General features: G+C 43.2%; 1 protein-coding gene across 1 annotated transcript in view; it reads left to right on the top strand.

Annotated features, from left to right (window-relative positions):
- Window positions 1-22710, top strand: part of MYOM3 (myomesin 3) — a 310945-nt gene that overhangs the window by 169154 nt on the left and 119081 nt on the right. The window contains exons 11-12 of the mRNA XM_073572698.1: window positions 3774-3973; window positions 8499-8552. Of these exons, the coding sequence (XP_073428799.1) occupies window positions 3774-3973; window positions 8499-8552 (254 nt within the window). The remainder of the gene's footprint in view (window positions 1-3773; window positions 3974-8498; window positions 8553-22710) is intronic.

The raw sequence follows: 22710 nt of genomic DNA on the forward strand, positions 1-22710 counted from the left end.
AGAATGTAAAAAAAGGAAGAAGAAGAAGAATGTAAAAAAAGGAAGTAGAAGAATGTAAAAAAAGGAAGAAGAAGAAGAATGTAAAAAAAAGGAATAAGAAGAAGAAGAAGAAGAAGGTAAAAAAAGGAAGAAGAAGAAGAAAGAAGAAAGAAGAAGAAGACATACATGTCTGGCAAAATATAAATGAGGCTAACATAGTCAATATCTTTGTAACTCCTAACATCTTTAAAAAAAAAAGTTTAATTCCTGCTATTCCATTTGATTGGGCTAAACCTCTATGGCTTTAATGTCTCCTCCACCTCCCACAATACATTCTACATTATTCTTAGTTGTTTTTCTTCATGTAGAATTAACCTACAAGGAAAGAAAGGGTTTTTTTTAATTCCGATATTTTGGCCCCATTGACTTGCATTGGTTCCCGGTATCGGAATCGGCGATACCGATACTTTTTTTTAAGATCGGCCGATCCATTCCGATCCGATATTTTCAAGTATCGGCTGGTATCGCTCAACTCTAGTGGTCACTCCAAATATCGATTTCATTTAGATTTCTATTTTGCTTACTTACTTTATATAGTTACATAAGTTGAAAAAAGCATAAATAGACTCAGGTCCATCACCATCAACCTTTATCCACCAGTTACAGATTCTCTAAAGATAGATTTATGATCCTCAATGCCATTTGTTTGTAAGAAAACCATGTCACCCTATTTTAATGCTGATATAGTAACTGTCATTACTATCTCATACAGTAGGGCATTTCACAGTCTGTCTGTTTTAATTGTAAAGAACCCTTTCCTTTCTAGTTTTCGGAAATGCCTTTCCTCCACACATAGTGAATGTCCCATGGTCCTCTGTAAGGTCTTTGGGAGGAATAAGTCATGTGTCAGTCCTTTGTATAGACTACACGTACTTATACGTATAATGAGATCTCCTCTGAGGCGTCTTTTCTCTAAGCTAAATAAGCTTAACTATTCTAACCTCTCATCATATGAGAGGCCTTCCATCCCTTGTAATAATCTAGTTTCCCGCCTCTGAACTGACTCTAACTTCTGAATATCCTTTTTGAAATGTGGAGCCCAAAACTGGATCCCATATTCAAGATGTGGCCTCACAAGCGGTTTATAGTGGCATAATAAATCGTAAATTTGGATAACAGGAATTATTTCTCGTTTTATACACCCTAAAATCTTGTTTGCTTTTGCGGCTGCTGCCTGATATTGAGTACTGCTGCTCACCTTACTTGTAACCAGAATATCCAAGTCCTTCTCTTGTTCTGTAGTCCCTAGTATATCTCCATTTAATGTATATGCAGCAATAGGATTACTCCATCCTGGATGCAGTACTCTACATTTATCAACATTAACTTGCTATAGTGAGGAAAAAAATTATTTAGTCAGCCACCAATTGTGCAAGTTCTCCCACTTAAAAAGATGAGAGAGGCCTGTAATTGACATCATAGGTAGCCCACAACTATGAGAGTGAAAATGAGAAAACAAATCCAGAAAATCACCTTGTCTGATTGGGCAAGAGAAGCCTCTTAAAGAAGAAGTTACAGGACTGTGAGAGCCAGAAATTTTGCACGTTTTTAGGTGACCAAATACTTATTTTCCACCATAATTTGAAAAATAAATCTTACCAAAAAAGACAATGTGATTTTCTGGATTTGTTTTCTCATTTTGACTCTCATAGTTGTGGTCTACCTATGATGTCATTTACAGGCCTCTCTCATCTTTTTAAGTGGGAGAACTTGCACAATTGGTGGCTGACTAAATACTTTTTTTCCCCACTGTATGTGTTTGCCAATTCCAACATCTTATCTTATCACGTCGTTTTGTAATATTATACTGTCAGGCTTAGTTTTTATCAACTGACATAGTTTAGTGTCATCAGCAAAGACTGATATACCTTTGTAAAATCCACATATATCACATGAACTGCATGACCCAAAATCCAGATTTTTATTACTTTTCTTCTCTTAGAAACCAAACATGTTGGTTAGACACGACTTATCTTTCATTATTCCATGCTTGTTGTCAGTTATATTATTGTCTACAAAGTTTTTGCGAATCATCTCCTCTGTTGCCCTCAAATTTTGTACTATACTGATGTCAGACTTACTAAGCAGTAGTTGCCTGGATCCACCTACTAACCATGTTTAAATACTGGTACCACTTTGCTTATTGCTGATTAATAAAAAATATGTACTATTAACACTTCAGTCTTTAAAATAATTCTTACTTTGCATCATTTTTTCCACATCTACCTAAAACTTTTGCACAGTACTTTAGAAATTTATTTCTTTGTATTTCAGATATAAATATATGCAATACAATTGGTGCACATCAGGTGTGATTTAGACTATAATCCCAAGGAGGTGAAGTTATCTTTGCACACAGTAGCAGTAATGATGTTATTATATGAAGAAAACCACCATTGGAAGTGCTTTAAAGAGGTGCTCCAGAGAGATAAAAAGTATTCTCATGGAAATGCCTCCTTAAACTATAAAACTAACATCCACAGGGATTTGTAATCCTGAATGTGATGGTGGATCTACTCTTCAGTGTTCCTGCTCCCTTCTGGGATGTTACATCACAGAACAGGGGGAATGGCCTACTCCGGGTTTCTAGTAACATCCAGCCCCCGGATCATAGTCTGTGGCACTGTCGGTAGTCTGTGGCCACCGGACTAGAGCATTGTAAATCACCTACTTCCTCCCAGTATATCACGCCTGGCCTACTAATCAAAAGAAATGTCCTGGCAGGTAATAGCCAGTTTGCAAGGCTCTGGTCCAGCAGCTACGAACTACCAGCCAGGCCACTTGACCAGGGTCTTGCATATCCTTTTATTCAACGCTACTCCTGATGGTTGTTAGCGCAATCAAGATCTATTTTTATACCGAACAATTGCAAAAGTAAACGTGAAAAAAAACACAAATTTGCAGTTATAAAGGTCCATAGTCTTCCTAACATTTATGAATCACATTGCAGGCCTCACACACCTCAAGTATCGCCAATCAGTCTCGCTTGAAACAAATAATGATTGATAAATAAATAATAATAGTGTTACAAGTCATGTAGGTAAAACTACTTAATATGCATTAAAGGGAATCTGTCACCCCACTTTTTGACTATGAGCTGCCGGCACTGACATCAGGGGCTTATCTACAGCATTCTGTAATGCTATAGATAAGCCCCCGATGTAACCTGAAAGAGAAGAAAAAAGTTAGATTTTACTCACTGGGGGGCGGTCCAGTCTTGGTCCGATGGGTGTTGCGGTCCAGCACCTCCCATCTTTTAATGGTGACGTCCTCTTCTTTGCTGCCTGTTGTGGCTCCGGCGCAGGTGCACTGCTCTGCCCTGTTGAAGGCAGAGCAGAATACTGCAGTGCACAGGTGCCGGACCACTCGCGGCGCCTGCGCACTGCAGGACTCTGCTCTGCCCTCAACACCGGAGCCACAACAGGCAGTAAAGAAGAGAACGTCACCGTTAGAAGATGGGAGGCACCGGACCGAACGGCGACACCCATCGGACTGGACCAAACACCAGGGTGAGTATAATCTAACTCTTTTTTTCTTATCTTTCAGGTTACTTCAGGGGCTTATCTACAGCATTACAGAATGCTGTAGATAAGCCCCTGATGTCAGTGACGGCAGCTCATAGTCGAAAAATGGGGTGACATATTCCCTTTAAACATTCAGAAATTGCATGCTTATTACATTCTGACATGCACAATATGTTCCCTAATGTAATAAAATGTTTTATCTTTATTAAGTCTTGACATTTCAACAAATGAATGGATACAGTGCAATAAAATTCCAGCAAAAATCTGCAAGTTTCCTGTAAGTGGACTTACTGAAGGAAATACATATCAATTCCGAGTGACAGCCCTCAATCAAGTTGGAGTAAGTCATCCCTCAAAGCCTAGTGAACCTGTGACTATGAGAGATTCAGCTCCAGAGAAAAAATCCATAGGTTTGTACAAGAATGTTTTACATGATGATACTTTGTAACAATCATTTAGATACACCTCCCTTAACATGCTTCATAGCTAGGCAATCAACAATTTCCAAACTGTTACAAAAAATCCTCAAAGGAAATTATGGAAATAATTTACTTTTTTCCTCTTAATTTATAATCTAAGAAGGATATTATATGAATTAACTTACTGGATGTATTCACCTCATTCCAAATTATTATGGAAATGCTATTTTTCTCTGACTTTCCTAATGCAAATGAGTTAGTATAATATTAAAGTTGAAAAGTAGCAATGTTCCAGCTCCTTGGGCAAAATCAAAAAAATTTCCATTATTTGTTCATATTAAAACATTGAAACATTGAATGCTTCGGGACAGCATTACAGGAGCAAGGGCAACAGGGGCCCTTGAATATAAATAATATGGTTAACAACAAGTGGGTGAGTGCAGGTGCTGGGGTACATTTGATTTGACTATTTGGGTAAGATTAACCTTATGTGATCTATGGCTATGCATCCTTTATGAGGCCATTACTTGTTGTTAACCATGTTATTTATATTCAGCTACCCACTTTAGTCTAATAATATTAATTATTGTAGACATGTGGTCTATATATATATTACATACATGCCGCTTGTCCCCTGCATCCTTTGGATGCTTTTTGATGCACATATGCACTTTTTTTCTCCCCAATTTACCTGTTTTGTAATGCGATGTTAAAATAATTTTTTTTTTCACTTTATTATAATTGGATCTGTTTGGTCGCTTTTGCTTTGTTTTCTGCGGATCTTGATGAAGCCTAATTTTTTTTTCCTTTGACAAAATGGCACCATCTGCAACGTCTAAGCAGGTCCTCTGCTCCTGGACAACTCTTCTGATAATTATTTTCACTCCTCTGTCTGAAATCTTGCGAGGAGCACCTGATAGTGGCCGGTTTATTGTGAAATTGTATTTTTCCACTTTTGGATTATGGCCCCAACAGTTTGGAAATTCTTCTGTATCTGATGCCACCAGTTTGTTTTGTAACAATAATGTTGTGGGTTGTGATGGTTTTGAGACAGCTCACTGGTTTTACCCATCATTAGATGTTTTTTGTGTGGTACCTTGGTAATAAGACATCTTTTTATAGATCATCAGCTGAACCAGCTGATATTATTTTTCACTAAGTGGCAGAATTTATTTTTTTATTTACTGATAAATTTCAGCTGGCGTCATGCCTTTCAATGGCTTTTTTTACCTCTCTTTCTTACTGTGTTCAATACTGTTTCCCTGTGTTATTTCTCATTATTACACACATTAATTTATGGACATTTATGGTTCGATTTCTTTGCCTGTGTGGATTGGATGGGTTGTTAGAGACATCTGCTGAGAATTTCATGCCAATAGCACCCTTAGAAAAATTTTACTTAGAAAATTGGTGATGTGTTCAGTAATTATTTCACCCGCTGTATATATACAGTATATTGTATGGGACCATTCACTCTGGCAGCCGTTAAGGTGCAGGTACGATGTAGCTTGATGCAAAACGAATTGATTTATTTAAAGTCCATAAATCTATACAGAAAAGAAAACAACATTTCTTTCACATAAAGGTAAAAATAAACAAAAAAACAGTCTCTAGATAGCAGATACGGGTTCACCCGTTTAAAGGGAATCTGTCACCTCATTTTTGGCCTATTAGCTGTGGTCACCACCATCAGGGGCTTATCTACAGCATTCTGTAATGCTGTAGATAAGCCCCCTGATGTAACATGAAAGATAAGAAAAACAAGTTAGATTATACTCACCGGGGAGCGCGGCTGGGTGCAGTGGGTGTCGCGGTCCGGCGCCTCCCATCTTCTAGTGATGACGTCCTCCTCCATACTTCTGCCGCGGCTCCTGTGCAGGTGTACTTTATCTGTCCTGTTGAGGGCAGAGTAAAGTACTGAGGTGACCGATTCCCTTTAAAGCACAGTTCTTTCTGTTAAGTCTAGCACAATAGACTGCCCAGTATCTCTCCTACCACACACAGGCACTGAATGAGGCAGCTGAACTGCCTTAAATAAGCCGTTCAAAGGCCTGGACCGGGATGTATGGGTGCGGTCATTCCTACCCAGCTGTTTTGGCCGTTCCTAAAACCTGGACCCAAAATTTGTGCCTAATAAAAAAAAAAAAACCCTCTTATACCTTCTATATGTAACTGTATATATACAGTGGGGAAAATAAGGATTTGATACACTGCCGATTTTGCAAGTTTTTCCACCTACAAAGAATGAAAGAGCTGTAATTTTCATCGTAAGTACAGTTCAACTGTGAGAAACAGAATCTTTAAAAAAATCCAGAAAACCACATTGTATTATTTTGTACATAATTAATTTGCATTTTATTGAATGAAAAAAGCATTTGATACCATAGAAAAACAGAATTTAATATTTGGTACAGAAACATTTGTTTGCAATTACAGCGGTCAGATGATTTCTGTAGTTCTTGACCAAGATTACACACACTGCAGCAGGAATTTTGGCCCTCTCCTAAATACAGATCTTCTCCAGATCTTTCAGTTTTTGGAGCTGTTGCTGGGCAACAATGAGTTTCAGCTCCCTCCAAAGATTTTCTATTGGGTTTAGGTCTGGAGACTGCCTAAGTTACTTCAGGATATTGAAATGCTTCTTAGGGAGCCACTCCTTAGTTGCTCTGGCTGTGTGTTTTAGGTCATTGTCATGCTGGAAGACCCAGCCACGACCCATCTTCAATGCTTTTACCGAAGGAAGGAGATTGTTGGCCAAAATTTCACAATACGTGACCCCATCCATGCTCCATTCAATACGGTGCACTCGTCCTGTCCCCTTTGCAGAAAAGCACCCCAAAGTATGATGCCTCACCTCCGTACTTCACAGTTGGGATGGTTTTCTTGGGGTTGCACTCATCCTTCTTCTTCCTCCAAACACGGTGAGTGTAGTTAATACCAAACAGTTCTATTTTGGTCTCATCTGACCACATGACCTGCCCCCATGCCTCCTCTGGATCATCCAGATGGTCATTGGTGAACTTCAAACAGGGAGCAGGGGAACTTACATGCCCTGCAGGATTTTAATCCATGATGCCGTATTGTGTTACAAACAGTAATGTTTGAGACTTGGAGAGGAAAAATGGAGTCTTCATGCATATTAAAAGAGGTAGCAAAAATTGCACTAGAGGGTTCCAATCCTGCTAGTAAACACAGCACTGGATAACAGGAAAAGAGGATTCGTAGATAGCACTCCATCCAGGTAAACTTCGAACAAGTTTATTTAGTCCATGATTAAAATAAAAAATGCATAAAAACAACCTGACGTGTTTCTAGTGCAAAGTGCACCCTTAGTTATAGGATCATGCTTCCTATGACTAAAGGTGCTCTCTGCACCAGAAAAGCGTCATTTTGTTTTTATGCGTTTTTTATTTTATCATGGACTAAATAAACTTGTTTGAATTTTTCCTGGATGGAGTGCTATCTACGAATCCTCTTTTAATGTTTGAGACTATGGTCCCAGCTCTCTTCAGGTCATTGACCAGGTCCTCCTGTGTTGTTCTGGGTTGATTTCTGACCTTTTTCAGATTTATCCTTACCCCATGAAGTAAGATATTGTATGGAGCCCCAGACCAAGAAAGGCTAACTGTCCTCTTGTATTTCTTTAATTTTCTAATAATTGTGCCAACAATTGTTGCCTTCTCACCAAGCTGTTTGCCTATTGCCCTGTAGCCCATCCCAGCCTTGTGCAAGTCTACAATTTTCTCCCTGGTGTCCTTAGACAGCTCTTCAGTCTTGGCCATGGTGGAGAGGTTAGAGTGTCATTGATTGTGTGGTCACAGGTGTCATTTATACAAGTAACGAGTTCAAACAGCTGCAATTAATACAGGTAATGAGTGCAGAATAGTAGGGCTTCTTAAAAAAAACTAACATGTCTGTGAGAGCCAGAATTCTTGCTGGTTGGTAGGTGATCAAATACTTATTTCATGCAATAAAATGTAATTTAATTATGTAAAAATCATACAATGTGATTTTCTGGGTTTTATTTTTAGATTCTGTCTCTCACTGTTGAAATGTATTTACTATAAAACTTACAGATCTCTCCATGCTTTGTAGATGGGAAAACTTGCAAAATCGTCAGTGTATCAAATATTTATTTTCCATACTGTATATAAATGTGTATATATATTGCAAGGTTACAGCCGGATAAGTCCTGGATGGGAGGTATGTGTTAACATGGTAGCTAGCCTTGGTAATGCAGGACCCAGAGAAGCGGGCTCCAGCATGGATAGTAATGAGATGTTTTTTTTATTAGGCCCGGATTTTGAGTACTTTATGTTGTCCACTTATCCAAGAAGTATTCAATAGAAAATTACAAATTAAAATTACAATATAACAGCAGGCCCAATGGGTTGCTCTTATTTTGTCTAAAATGTATTAAAGTGCGTTTGAACAGCAAGGATGTGAAATATATAAAAATACATATGTTTTATTTTTCCCACACAAATGTTACATCTATTTCCTTTTGTATTAACAGTCATTCCATATGATGAAGCAAGGGTAATTACTCTCAATAAAGAGGATCTTGAAGGTAAGCAAGTGCACAAAGGATTTTAAAGGAACATTAAAGGAATATGTGTGATGTCAATAAAGGTCATTGTATTTATATATACAGTGAAGGAAATAATTATTTGATCCCTTGCTGATTTTGTAAGTTTGCCCACTGACAAAGACATGAACAGTCTATAATTTTAAGGGTAGGTTAATTTTAACATTGAGAGATAGAATATCAAAAATAAAATCCATAAAATCACATTGTATAAATTATATAAATTTATTTGCATTTTGCAGTGAGAAATACATTTTTGATCCCCTACTAACCATTAAGAGTTCTGGCTTCTGCAGACCAGTTAGACGCTCCTAATAAACTCGTTACCTGCATTAAATACAGCTATCTTAAGGGCATGTCACACTAAGAGATATCGCTAGCAATATCGCTATAACTTGTGACGTTATAGCGATATTGCTAGCGATATCGCTGTGTGTGATACTTACCTACGACCGGCTCCCCCGCTTGTTATCGCTGAACGTGCGACAACATTCTGGACTGTTTCTCGTCGTCAGCTTCCTGCGGCGCTTCCTGCTGTGACTACGAGCGACGCGTGGAGCCGGGCGGGAGGACGCAGGATCGCCTGGTGTGACAGGTAAGTAGCGACCCCCGTCCCCAGCGATGTCGCTGGTGAGATCTGCCTGTGTGGCAGCTCACTAGCGACCACTTAGCGATGTACCAGCGATCCTGACAGCGTCATATCGCTGGTCAGGATCCCTGGTACATCGCTAAGTGTGACAGTACCCTTACATAGTCACCTTTATAAGAGACTGCTGTAAACAGACTCAATAAATCAGTCAGATTCTAACCTTTACAACATGGACAGACCAAAGAGCTTTATAAGGATGTCAGGGACAAGGTCATAGACCTGCACAAAGCTCAAATGGGCTGCAAAAAAATAAGTAAGACGCTTAGTTGTTTCTCAGTCAGTGGACATGCAAGTCGCGTATCCATCCAGAGTTTCCTCATATGCTTCATATATCCTCTCTCATTTGGTCTGCTGTTATAGTAGCATTTCATCAGATCCAGGTTCTCTTGCCTTGTTTATGAATGGTTTGTGTTACGGCTGTGGCCGCGGCCCAGCCAACGCCTCCACGTTGCCAGACCACGACGACGTGGGGCGAGCGTCCCAGGTGGGAACGTAATGTTGACCCACTAGACCACAGAGGGGGACCTGGACCTACCCAGACTTGGGAAGGGCAGCGACCAGGTTTTGTCGCTGCTAACCATGTGGACAAGATGGCGGCATGCAAGACTAGATGACACTGCACAACTTTAGGTATGAAGAAACATAAAGTTTACTAAAACAAAGTCACAGTACATAAGCAGAACATAATGCCATGCTCCCGATTCTGCACATCAGGGAAGGGTACAAGTCTCAGGTCAACAGACAAAGGCAGGAGGTCATCACGGATGCAGTCCAGGGTCATCTGGCACAGGCATACTAGGAGGGCCTCTCTCTCAGGCCTTAGGCTTAGCACAGGCACAGCAGGAGAACATCAGAAACTGACCTCGGAAAGATGTCAGACGATGGCAAAGGATCATTACGGGTTAATGCAGTCCAGTATCATCTGGCACGGGCATACTAGGAGGACCTCTCTCTCAGGCCTCAGGCACAGCACAGGCTCAGCAGGAGAACCTCAGACATTGACCTAGGACAGATGTCATCACAGGGTGGACCCCAGAGAACCGGCGGAACATGGGGACACAGGCAGGACATCGGGACACAGGCAGGACATCAGGACACAAGCAGGACATTGGGACACAGGCAGCACAGATCCAGAAAAACCGGTGTAGCAGCTCAGGTCATTGGCTGGGACACGGATGGCACAGGACCAGGAACATCAGCGTGGCAGCTCAGGTCATTAACAGAGACATGGACGGCACAGGTTCAGGGACACCAGTGTGGCAGCTCACGTTATCGGCTGAGATACGGATGGCACAGGACCAGGAACACCGGCGTGGCAGCTCAGGTCATCGACTGAGACATGGGCGGCACAGGACAAGGAAAACCCGTGTGGCAGCATAGGTCATCGGCTGGTCAGATTCTGACAGAGCCGTCACTGAGGAACAAAACTGGAGACTCCCCAGGAACACAGAAGAGGAGTCCATCCAGGAACACAGGCAGGACCAACTCAGGAACATAGGCTGGACCTCCAGGACCACAGACCGGACATCTGGACACAGGATGGACATCAGGACACAGACAATACATCAGGACACTGGCAGGACATAGGTTCCGGACCAGTTACAGGAAACTCACAGTCACTGGGTACATGGATCCAGACACAGAGGGACTTCAAGAACATAACACAGCAGGAATCAGGACAAAGACTTTAGTACTAACATGTACATTCCTAGACCTGATCGCAGGCAGAACAGGAGCTGAACACAAAACACACATAGTAACATAGTAACATAGTAACATAGTTTTGAAGGCTGAAGGAAGACCTTATGTCCATCTAGTTCAGCCTATTTTTAGTGCAGCTGTTCTGCATTGTTGATCCTGGGGAAGGCAAAAAACCCACAGAGTAGAAGCCAATTTTCACCATAGGGAAAAAAAACTCCTTCCCCTAAGCTGGGTCAACCATCTACCTATAATATTCTGTTATTCGTAACCTTCCTATACTGTTACTCACAAGAAAATAATCCATTCCTTTCTTAAATTCATTCAGTGAGTTGGCCATCACCACTTCCTCAGGAAGAGAATTCCAGAACCTCACTGCTCTTATCGTGAAGAACCCTCTTCTATACTGGTGCAGAAATTGTCTTACTTCCAAACGAAGAGAATGCCCGCTTGTTCTTGTCACAGTCCTTGGTACAAACAGTTCATTGGAGAGATCTCTGTATTGACCTCTGATATACTTGTACATATATATTAAGTCTCCCCTAAGTCTTCTCTTTTCTAGAGTAAATAGACCTAATTTTGATAACCTTTCTGGGTATGGTAGTGAACCAACTCCATTTATCATTTTAGTAGCCCGCCTTTGAACCCTTTCAAGTTCAGTAGTGTCATTCTTGAGCACCGGCGTCCAAAATTGCACACAATACTCCAAGTGTGGTCTGACGAGTGATTTGTACAGAGGGAGAATTATGTTTTCATCTCGTGTCCCCAGACCTCTTCTAATGCATCCCATGACCCTATTTGCTTTGGTGGCAGCTGCCTGACACTGGGCACTCCAATTTAGCTTCTTATTGACTAAGATGCCTAAGTCTTTTTCCATTTCTGATTTCCCCAGCAGTTTCCCATATAGTAAGTAATTATAGCATCTGTTTCTCCTTCCCATGTGCATAACCTTACACTTATCTGTGTTAAACCTCATGGCAAGGTTCAGGAACTTAATGTGAAGCTCTGGCAATGCCCAACAGGAAAGAGCAACTTTATATAGAAGCTACCCCTCAGCAATAGGCTTGGGACAGCAATTCAAGTGCAAGCCTGGACACACGTGGAAAGTCATGCACCACCTGCAGAGGACCTTGCAACCCGCGGATAGCTTCCACAGCGGCAGCCAGGGACCGCACATGCGGATGGTCATACAGCAGAGCAAAGGCATCACAACTAGAGTTGAGCGAAACGGGTCAGTCAAATTCAAAAATAGCCGACTTTAGTTAAAGTCGGGTTTCGCCGATCGAAACCCAACCATAGCGTGAGGTCGGCCATGAGGTCGCCGAGCAGAGCTCCAAAGTCGCGTTTCAAATAATGCTTCCAGCGCCTTTTCTGAGCCAATGATGGGGGACGCGATGTCATGCGCAGCGGCCACCACCATCTTAGAGAAGGGCATTGAAGTGATTGGCTGGATTTGCATGGCGTCACAGTGGGTATAAAAGGTCGTGACCGCCGACCACCATCTTACTTCTGCCGATCTTAGAATAGGAAGAGGTGCTGCTGCTGTTGCTGATCCTGAATAGGGAGAGCGTTAGGCAGGGAAGAAGAAAAAAAAATTGCTTCTGCTGATAGCGCTTTTCACTGCACAGTTAGTGTGCAGTGAAAGGGGAAGATTTTTGTTGTGTGCAGCAGCGCTGGTGGTGATTAGGCTGCCTTTATGGCTACCTGCTAGCTGCATTGCTGTGTGCACACTGCTGTTCAAACTGCTTTTTTCAAAGCACTCCAACTTTTATTATTTTGTTCTGGTGAGTTACTGAGCGTTCATTTTTTTCACACACCGTCTAACGGTGTACGCTCCTCACACACTACCGTCTACCAGCTGGTATCACGGACAAATAGAAGCTATCTGGGTGTGACTCTGGAAAACCAAGCCGAGGAGTTTTTCCATTTTTCCAGACCTACACCTTATGGAGCTGTCCGCTTTTCAAACCGTTTCGTATATCTGCTGTTTGATCACGGTCAAAACTAGACGGAGACAGCGTGTGTCAGTCTGTATACAAATAGGCGGAGATTGACAATTTTCCATAAACACACCGTATAGCGGTGTACGCTCCTCACACACTACCGTGTACTGGCTGGTATCATGGACAAATAGAAGCTATCTGGGTGTGACTCTGGAAAAACAAGCCGAGGAGTTTTTCCATTTTTCCAGACCTACACCTTAGAGAGCTATCTGCTTTTCAAACAGTTTCGTATATCTGCTGTTTGATCACGGTCAAAACTAGACAGAGATGGCATGTGTCAGTCTGTATACAAATAGACGGAGATTGACAATTTTCCATACAGGTACCATATAGCGGTGTTCGATTCTCACACTACCGTGTACTGCCTTGTATCACTGACAAATAGAAGCTATCTGGGTGTGACTCGAAAAACAAACCGAGGAGATTTTCCATTTTTCCAGACGTACACCTTAGAGAGCTATCTGCTTTTCAAACAGTTTCGTATATCTGCTGTTTGATCACGGTCAAACATAGACAGAGACGGCATGATGTCAGTCTGTATACAAATAGACGGAGATTGACAATTTTCCATACAGACACCGTATAGCGGTATACGCGCCTCAAACACTACCGTGTACCGGCTGCTATCATGGACAAATAGAAGTTATCTGTGTGTGACTCTGGGAAAAACAAGCCGAAAAGATTTTCCATTTTTCCAGACCTACACCTTAGAGAGCTGTCCGCTTTTCAAACAGTTTCGTATATCTGCTGTTTGATCATGGTCAAAACTAGACAGAGACAGCGTGTGTCACTCCGTATAAAAATAGATGGAGATTGACAATTTTCCATGACAATTTTGTCAGATAATACTCAGTTTCTTCCTGAAAATGATTGCAAACACAAATTCTTTGGTATTATTATCTTCATTTAATTTGTCTTAAATGAAAAAACACAAAAGAGAATGAAGCAAAAAGCAAAACATTGATCATTTCACACAACTCCAAAAATGGGCCAGACAAAAGTATTGGCACCCTCAGCCTAATACTTGGTTGCACAACTGTAGATTTAATTTTTTAATACACCTTACACAGGTGGATGCTCCTCATACAGTACCATCTCTCTGCTGGTATTTTGGTACATTTTCCCAAACATGAGGAAGTATGGTGGAAAAGGCCGTGGACGTGGGCACTGATGGTGGTGGTGCATCGGCTGGTTCTGGCAAAAGCACAATAGCAGCTAAGGCAGGAGGTGTTGAGCCTGCGTCATCGTCTGGCCCAAGAAGGCCTGTAAGGTTGCCTTTTCTTCGAGTACGAAAACCGCTTTTAAAGCCGGAGCATCAGGAACAGGTTTTGGCGTACAATGCCGAAACAGCCACCGGCTCTATTGCCTCCTCTTCTGAACGTTCGAAACCTGCAAGAACGGAGTCGTCAGTGACACATAGGAAGGTAAAGAGGAAGGTGCAGATGACTTGGAAGAGGAGGTGATGGATGACCCAGTTCTTGACCCGGATTGGCATCCATTGGGGGGAGGAGGTTGGAGCTGACAATAGTTCAGATAAGGAGAAGGATCCGCAGCAGGCATTGACATCACAGGAGCGGTTATCTGGCAGGCCCATAGCTGTCCAGAAACGTGGAACAAAAACTAAAAGAGTTAGTTGCAGGACAGCTTGGCCAGGCGGTCAACTTAGCACAGCGTGCAAGGCCAGAAAATGTATACCATAGTAGGAAGAGTGCGGTGTGGCACTTCTTTGTCCAAAATCCTACTGATGAGGCAAAGGTTACCTGTAAGAAGTGCGGAAGGACCTTTAGCCGAGGTAAACAACTCAGAAATTTGAATACCAGTTGCATGCTTAGACATTTAATCAACATGCACTTGCAAGCATGGACGGACTACAAAACCTCAGGTAGCATATGTGCGCCTGCTCCGACTGAAGGTAGCCAGCAACGCTCCATCGCTTCCCCCATGGTAAGACCACTGCCACCGTTAAGCACACCACCAGCACTAAATGTGGAGGTGTCGTCGCAAGGCCAAAGCACTCAGGGAATCACAATGGTTTTGCAACACAACACTGAATCTAGGCCATCACCACCAATACCATCACCAACCCCCTCTCACTCCATCCGGTCCACCGCTACTTCCCCCATATGCAGCTCTCCAGTCCAGCTCACCCTACCAGACACTCTGAGTAGGACAAGAAAGTACTCATCCTTTCATCCGCGTACACTGTGTTTCAACGCCTAAATTGCCAAACTAATCTCATTAGAGATGATGCCCTACCGTTTGGTTGAAAGCAAAGCTTTCCGCGAGCTCATGGCCTACGCTGTCCCACGCTATGACCTACCCAGTCGGCACTTCTTTTCTCGAAAAGCCATCCCTGCCCTACACAGGCATGTGAAAGATCGCATTGTCCATGCACTAAAACAGTCAGTGAGTGGATAGGTGCACCTCACAACAGATGCATGGACCAGTAGGCATGGCCAGGGCCGTTACGTGTCCATCACTGTGCACTGGGTTAATGTGGTGGATGCAGGCTCCACAGGGGACAGCGGCGGTGGAACAGTGCTGCCTAGCCTCTGGTATAGGAAACAGTTGGCCATAGGCTTTCGACCCTCCTCCTCCTCCATCAGCGAAAGCTCGTCAACAGAGCGCAGTCGCACAAGCACGCCATCCGCAGCTGGCAGTGTTGCACACGAGGTGTCCCACTATCAAACAGCTAGTGGTAAGCATCATCAGGCTGTGTTAAAGATGATGTTTTTGGGCGACAACAGACACATCGCGGAGGTACTGGCCGACTACTTGCAGCGACAAACTGAGTCATGGCTGGGCAGTCTACATCTTGAGGCAGGCAAGGTAGTCAGTGATAACGGCCATAATTTTGTGGCAGCCATAGCCCGTGCAAAACTCACACACATACCTTGCTTGGCTCACACTTTGAACCTGGTGGTGCAGTGCTTCCTTAATAATTATCCGGAGTTAACATCCCTGCTACTTAAGGTGCAAAGACTGTGCTCACACATCCGTCGCTCAAACGTCCACTCCACTCTGTAAACCTCTGAAGACCTCTGTAAAATCCTTCAGTGTTTTGAGGAATTCATATGGCTGGTAGGCGCAGACAATGCCATCATAAGCATGAGCATCCCACTTATGCATCTGCTCATGCAAAGTTTGATGCACATTAAGGATCAGGCGTCTGCAGCGGAGGAGGAGGGAAGCCTTGATGACAGTCAGCCATTGTCAGGTCAGGGAACTGTCCTGGATGAGGTGGAGGAAGAGGAGGAGGAGGATGAGGGGGATGATAATTTTGGGCAGGAGGATGCTTCTCAGGGGGGCAAGAGAAAATGTTGGCATTCCAAGGTCAGGTACAGTGTTTGTGCGTGACTGTAGGGATGTGGATTTGCCAGAAAGTGCTCCTCCACCCAGCAGTGGCAGTGCAGCATTGACACCTGGAACATTGGCCCACATGTGCGATTATGCCTTGCGGATCCTAAAAAGGGACCCCCGCATTGCCAAAATGATGAGGGATGACGACTACTGGCTGGCCAGCATCCTCGATCCATGCTACAAAGGCAAATTACACAACATCATGCCACAGGAGAACCTAAAGATAATATTGGCTAACAAACAAGCAACTCTGGTAAACCATTTGTTTGTGGCTTTCCTTGCACACAGCAGCGATGCTGGTTCTCCCATGAGCCATAGTGGGCACAATGGATGAGGTGTTCGTGGTGCACACAGCCAAAGTGGCATTGGAGACGGGTTTAATGACCATGTTGTGGAATGATTTCTCAAGTACCGCTCACACGACTGCTAATACTGCATCAATTAAAAGTGACAGGGGACAGCACTTGTCAACTATGCTTACAAACTACTGTACTTCTCCCATATCGATGTTCTCCCTCACAGGTCATTCCCCTTTGACTATTGGGCCTCTAAACTGGACACCTGGCCTGAATTGGCACAATATGCCTTACAGGAGCTCGCTTGCCCTGCTGCTAGTGTGTTATCTGAAAGAGTCTTCAGTGCTGCTGGATCAATCCTGACAGAAAAAAGGACCCATCTGTCGACCCAAAATGTTGATCATCTAACCTTCATTAAAATGAACCATTCATGGGTTTCAAAGAATTTTGTCCCACCTTCCCCTGATGACACATAGGTTGCCAGAAACCTGCCTCGCTTTTGTACTCCTCTTCCTCGGACTTGCCCAATTCCGCCCTTTGCAGCAGCTGAATGTCCAGCCAACACATCACCACATACCATTTTTTAAACCTAAGTGTGCTGCCCACCCACCCCCCAATGGCTGGGGTCAACACCTGGCGCACCCGGGCAAGTGCCGTTGCTCTGAACAGGTGGATGGGCCCACTGATGGCCGACGGCACTGGCACAGGGCCCCTCATAGTACAATACAGTGTCTCTGATGGTGGGGGGGCCCACTCGCTGTCAGACACACCAGCGTACTATGATGGGCCCTGTGCCAGTACCGTCGACCACGAGTGTGCCCCCCCTGCTTGGTCATGGCCACAGCACTTGCAAGTTGCAATACTTACCTCTCCCTGCTCCACCGCTGTGTAGTCTGGGCAGTTAAATCCTTCACAGGGACAGCCACTAGAAATTTGGTGTATTGATCAATGATGGTTAAGATGTAGCTATGGCCTGTCCTGCTGGCCTCTACCTTCAGATGATCAATGGCTACCATTTGTAATGAACGTCAACTTACAAGCGAATGCAGTGGTGCTTTATGCTCACCTTTCACAGTTGTGTTAGTCACAGACATGTGACATTCCTGCCACCATTTTTCAATGTCTCCTCTCATGCCAATCCAACAGAATCGCCTACGGCCTGTGGCTTCTGTCTTTTGCACTCCAAAATGACCAGACACATCATGATAGGCAGTGAGGACCATGTCTACATCTCTCCCTGTGATCACAATTTGATGGAGACGAGTAACGGTGATGTGATCCACGCTACTGCGATAAAGCAATCCTTTCTTCACAATGAACCGTTTTCACTGTCTCCACAGACACAGTAATTGATGGTCTGCATCGCCTCTGCAACATCTACCAGGAGGTTTTCCCGCGATGAGTAATTCCCAAATTTCTGCTAACACTCGACTTTCATTCTGTACTTGTATCCATGTAGTTTCCAGTCTCGGAGAGTCTGGACTGGCTTACTGAGATTGAAATATATATGAAGATTTAAAAGTACCACAACACTGTATACTGTTGAACACTTCGACTACCTTTCCCTTTTTCTTTTTAAATTCTGGTGTAATATCTAGTGAGCCTGTGAGTGTCTGTGTCTGACGCCAGAAGTATAGTCAGAAATTTACAATTACCTCTAGACTGGATACACCTGCTATGTGCTAATACAATACCTTTGCTCAAAATTTTGTATTACGGTATCATCCATAGTGAGCGCGTGTGGTTTACGCCTTCTATATATACGGTGAATCAGAGATACCAATTTTTACCCTATACTCGATACAGCGTGTATCTTGATATACAGTACCTTTGTTCGACATTTAGTATTATGGTCAAATCAATACTGAGTAAGCGTCTGACAGTGACTACGGGACTATGTATATGGAGATTTTAATTGTACCCTATAATATATATATACTTGCTATCTTGTTATCCAGTACCTTTTTTACAAAATTTTTTATTATGGTCAAACTGACTGAGTGAGCGTCTGAGGGTGACTCCGGAAATATATACCGAGATTTCAAATTTGGCCAACACTGTATACAGCTGAACGCTTCTGATACAGTAACCTTTTTAGCTATTTAAATACTGGTATAATCCATAATGAGCCTTTGAACGTCTGTCTGTTACTCCGGCAATATATTAGGAGCTTTAAGATTACACCAACACTGTATACAGCTGCACACTTGTGTTACATTACCCATTTACAGCTTTTCATATTCTTGTGTAATCCATACTGGGCTTGAGAGCATTTGTGTCTGCCTCTTGAAATATATACGGAGATTCAGAATGTTTACACTATACTATATATACCTTGTATCTGGTGATACTGTACTGTTATGGGCTCATTTTCTCCTTCACCTTTGATGTCCGATGAACTCCCTCTGCTGGTGAAAGGAGGTAGTTTAATTGATTTGGATGGGAAAAACCTGTCATCTGAACAGGTGGAGTGTGATTGGACATCCGGAATCTCTGAGTGGATATAAGGCCGCCGACGCCCTGCTGGGTTGCTGGTGATCCTCTCTGCTCTGAGCTCTGGCCTCCAGTTTAGTCCTGTCTACTAAAGCTAAGTTTTTGCTTTGCTATTTTTCCATGAGATTTTGTCTGGTTACTTAGTGCTTGTGTTCAGCCAGCCCTGGTTGGGACTGGCTGAACTCCATTTTTGTCTCTGATCAGTTGATCTCTTTGCTCTGTTTTCAGAATATACCTGAGTGCTGATATAGTGATTTTGAAGTCTAGTGACTTCAGGGCCTTTTCTATCAGACGTGTTGGACATTATTTTTGGCAGGGTTTTTGCGTGATTGCAGACAGTTGCTTTTCTTTCCTGTGCTATCTAGTTAGTGAGGGCCCCATCATTTGCTCAGCCTGTCTTTCTGTCTGTGTTTGTGTTTTCATCTGTTTTCACCGTCAATACATGTTGGGGGCTGTCTATTGCTTTGGGGTCTGCTCTGGGGCAGTTTAGATTTCCCCTTTCTTTCTTTAGGTTTATTTAGTTCTCCGGCTGTGAACGAGGTGTCTAGGACCACCGTAGGAACACCCCACAGCTACTGTTAGTTGTTGTGAATAGGATCAGGGGTCTGCAATCCGCTAGCTACCAACCTCTCCGGTTTTCTGGACTTAGCTTGTATTTTTGTTTTTTCCTCCTCCGGTGACTCATTCATAACAGAATCACCAGCCATACTGCAGATTCTAGGGTACTCAATAGCAGGAAAGAATTGTAAAAAAAAAAAGTGTCAGAATTTTTTTTTTTTTATGTATATTTTTTCCTCTTTTTCTCTGGGGTCGTAGGAGGAATTTTCTTAATGGAGATTAAGCAATTGTCTGATCGTGTGGAGCAGCTGGCTGCTGAAGTGCGGGGAATTTCCACCTATTTTGCTCATTCACATGCTGCTGAACCAAAGATTCCTACTCCTGATGTGTTTTTTGGGGATCAGTCTAAATTTTTGAATTTTAAGAATAATTGTAAATTATTTCTTGCCTTGAAGCCTAACTCATCGGGGAGCTCTGCACAGCAGGTTAAAATTGTCATCTCTTTGCTGCGCGGCGATCCCCAGGATTGGGCGTTTTCTTTGACACCTGATGATCCTATTCTAACTAATGTGGACGCATTTTTTCAAGCCTTGGGGTAGTTGTATGATGAACCTAATGCTATTGATCAAGCTGAGAAAGCCCTGTTGGCATTGAGCCAGGGTCAGGATTCTGCAGAGTTATACTGTCAAAAATTCCGAAAGTGGGCGGTCCTTACTACCTGGAATGATGGTGTCTTGGCAGCTCTCTTTCGGAAGGGTTTGTCAAAAACCGTAAAAGATACTATGGTGGGATTTCCTGTTCCCTCTGGTCTTGACGATTCTATGTCATTAGCCATTCAGGTTGATCGGCGTGAACGCAAAACTGTACGAGAGATGTTGCCACCTGTTGAACAAATGTCTGAACCTATGCAGTTGATAGAGTTTTGTCTAGGGCGCAACGTCGGGAGTTCAGAAGGCGTAATAAGCTGTGTTTTTTCTGTGGAGATGCCTCTCATATGATTTCTGTCTGCCCTAAATGAGAGAAACATTTTGCACACACATTTGCTGTGGATGGTGTTCAACCTAAGTTTCTTCTGGCAATTACTCTGATCTGCTCCCTGTCCACATTTTCCGCTAAGGCTTTTGTGGATTCGGGAGCGGCTCTGAACCTGATGGACTTTGATTTTGCTAAACGTTGTGGGTTTCCTATGACACCTCTGCGGACGCCTATCTGTTATGATTGAGTCACCGTAGGAGGCAAAAACAGAAATGCTAGCTAAGTCCAGAAAACCAGAGAAGTTGGCAGCTATCGGATTGCAGACCCATGAACCTATCAACACAACTAGCAGTAGCCGTGGGGGGTTCCTACGATGCCCTAGACCCCTCGATCACAGCCGGAGGACTATATAGCCTAAAGACAGAAAGGGAAATCTAAACTGCCCCAGAGCAGACCCCAAAGCAAAAGACAGCCCCCAACATATAATGACGGTGAAGCAAGAAGAAAGAACACTAACACAGACAGAAAGATAGACTGAGCAAAGACGGGGCCCAAGCTAACTAGATAGGAAAGGACAGGAAGGCTGCTGTCTGCAATCCGTGAAAAACCCTATGAAAATAAGAGCCAACAGACTGACAGTGAAAAACGCCCTGAAGACGCTAGGCTTCAAAAAAGCTATGTCAGTACTCAGGAATATTCTGAAGACAGAGCAACCGGCAAAAGGAGATTCAGCTCACCCCAGCAGGGAATGGCAGAATCCAGAAAAGCAAGGAAAACAAAACACAAATGCTAACAGGCAAAGCAGAAAACTTAGCTTTAGAGGAGCAGGAATCAGACTGGTCTCCTAGAAGTCCACAGAGAAATCACCCGCAGGGCAGAAGGGCGTCGGCAGCCTTATATCCAGTCCGTGACTCCACTCAGCCAGTCATCCTCATTAGGCTCAGGTGCCTGATAATCAGGCTCATTACCTTCCTTTACCAGAATAGGGAGTTCACCAGACCTCAGTGACGAAGGGGAAAATGAACTCACAACACCTATCCCTTTGAGGGGTATTGATGCTACTCCTTTAGCGAAGAATAAACCTCAGTTTTCGACCCAGGTGGCAATGCGGGTCGCCCCAGACCATCAAGAAAATTGCAGATTTTTGGTGTTGCATAATTTGCATGATACCATTGTTCTGGGATTTCCCTGGTTGCAAATCCATAATCCAGTTTTGGATTGGAAATCTGTGTCTGTGGTGAGTAGGGGTTGTCGGTGTGCTCCTGGTGATGCTCCTGTTTTCTCCACCTCTCCCCAGTCGCATGATGTTCCTGACTATTTGGCTGATTTTTATGATGTATTTAGTGAGAATAAGTCTGCGTCTTTGCCTCCTCATAGGAGTTATGACTGTGGAATTGAGTTGAGCCCTGGGTGTAAATTTCCCAGGGGTCGACTTTTCAATTTATCTGTACCCGAGCACGAGGCTATGCAATCTTATATTAAGGAGTCGTTGGAGAAGGGTCATATTAGACCATCCTCTTCACCCTTGGGGGCTGGTTTTTTTTTCGTGACCAAGAAAGATGGTTCATTAAGGCTTTGTATTGACTATCGTTCCCTCAACAAAATTACTGTTAAATATCAGTATCCGTTACCCCTGATTTCTGATCTATTCTCCAGAGTTAAAGGTGCTTGCTGGTTTACCAAGCTTGATCTCAGGGGGGCGCATAATCTTATTCGCATTAAGCATGGGGATGAATGGAAGACGGCGTTTAATACTCCGGAGGGACATTTTGAGTACCTGGTGATGCCTTTTGGGCTCACTAATGCCCCTTCTGTCTTCCAGTGCTTCATGAATGATATTTTCCGGGACTTTGTGGATAAATTTTTGATCATCTATCTGGATGATATTTTGATCTTTTCCAGGGATTGGGACTCTCATGTGGAACATGTTCGGACTGTGTTCCGGATTTTGAGGGAGAATTCCCTGTATGTTAAGGGATCGAAATGCCTTTTTGGTGTTCAGAGGATTTCATTTTTGGGATTTATTTTGTCTCCGTCAACTATTGAAATGGACCCGGCCAAGGTACAGGCCATTTATGATTGGGTTCAGCCCACTTCTTTGAAGGCCC

Source organism: Dendrobates tinctorius, unplaced genomic scaffold, assembly GCF_039654945.1.
Source record: "Dendrobates tinctorius isolate UK_male_01 unplaced genomic scaffold, ASM3965494v1 ptg000007l, whole genome shotgun sequence".
Lineage (NCBI taxonomy): Eukaryota > Metazoa > Chordata > Amphibia > Anura > Dendrobatidae > Dendrobates > Dendrobates tinctorius.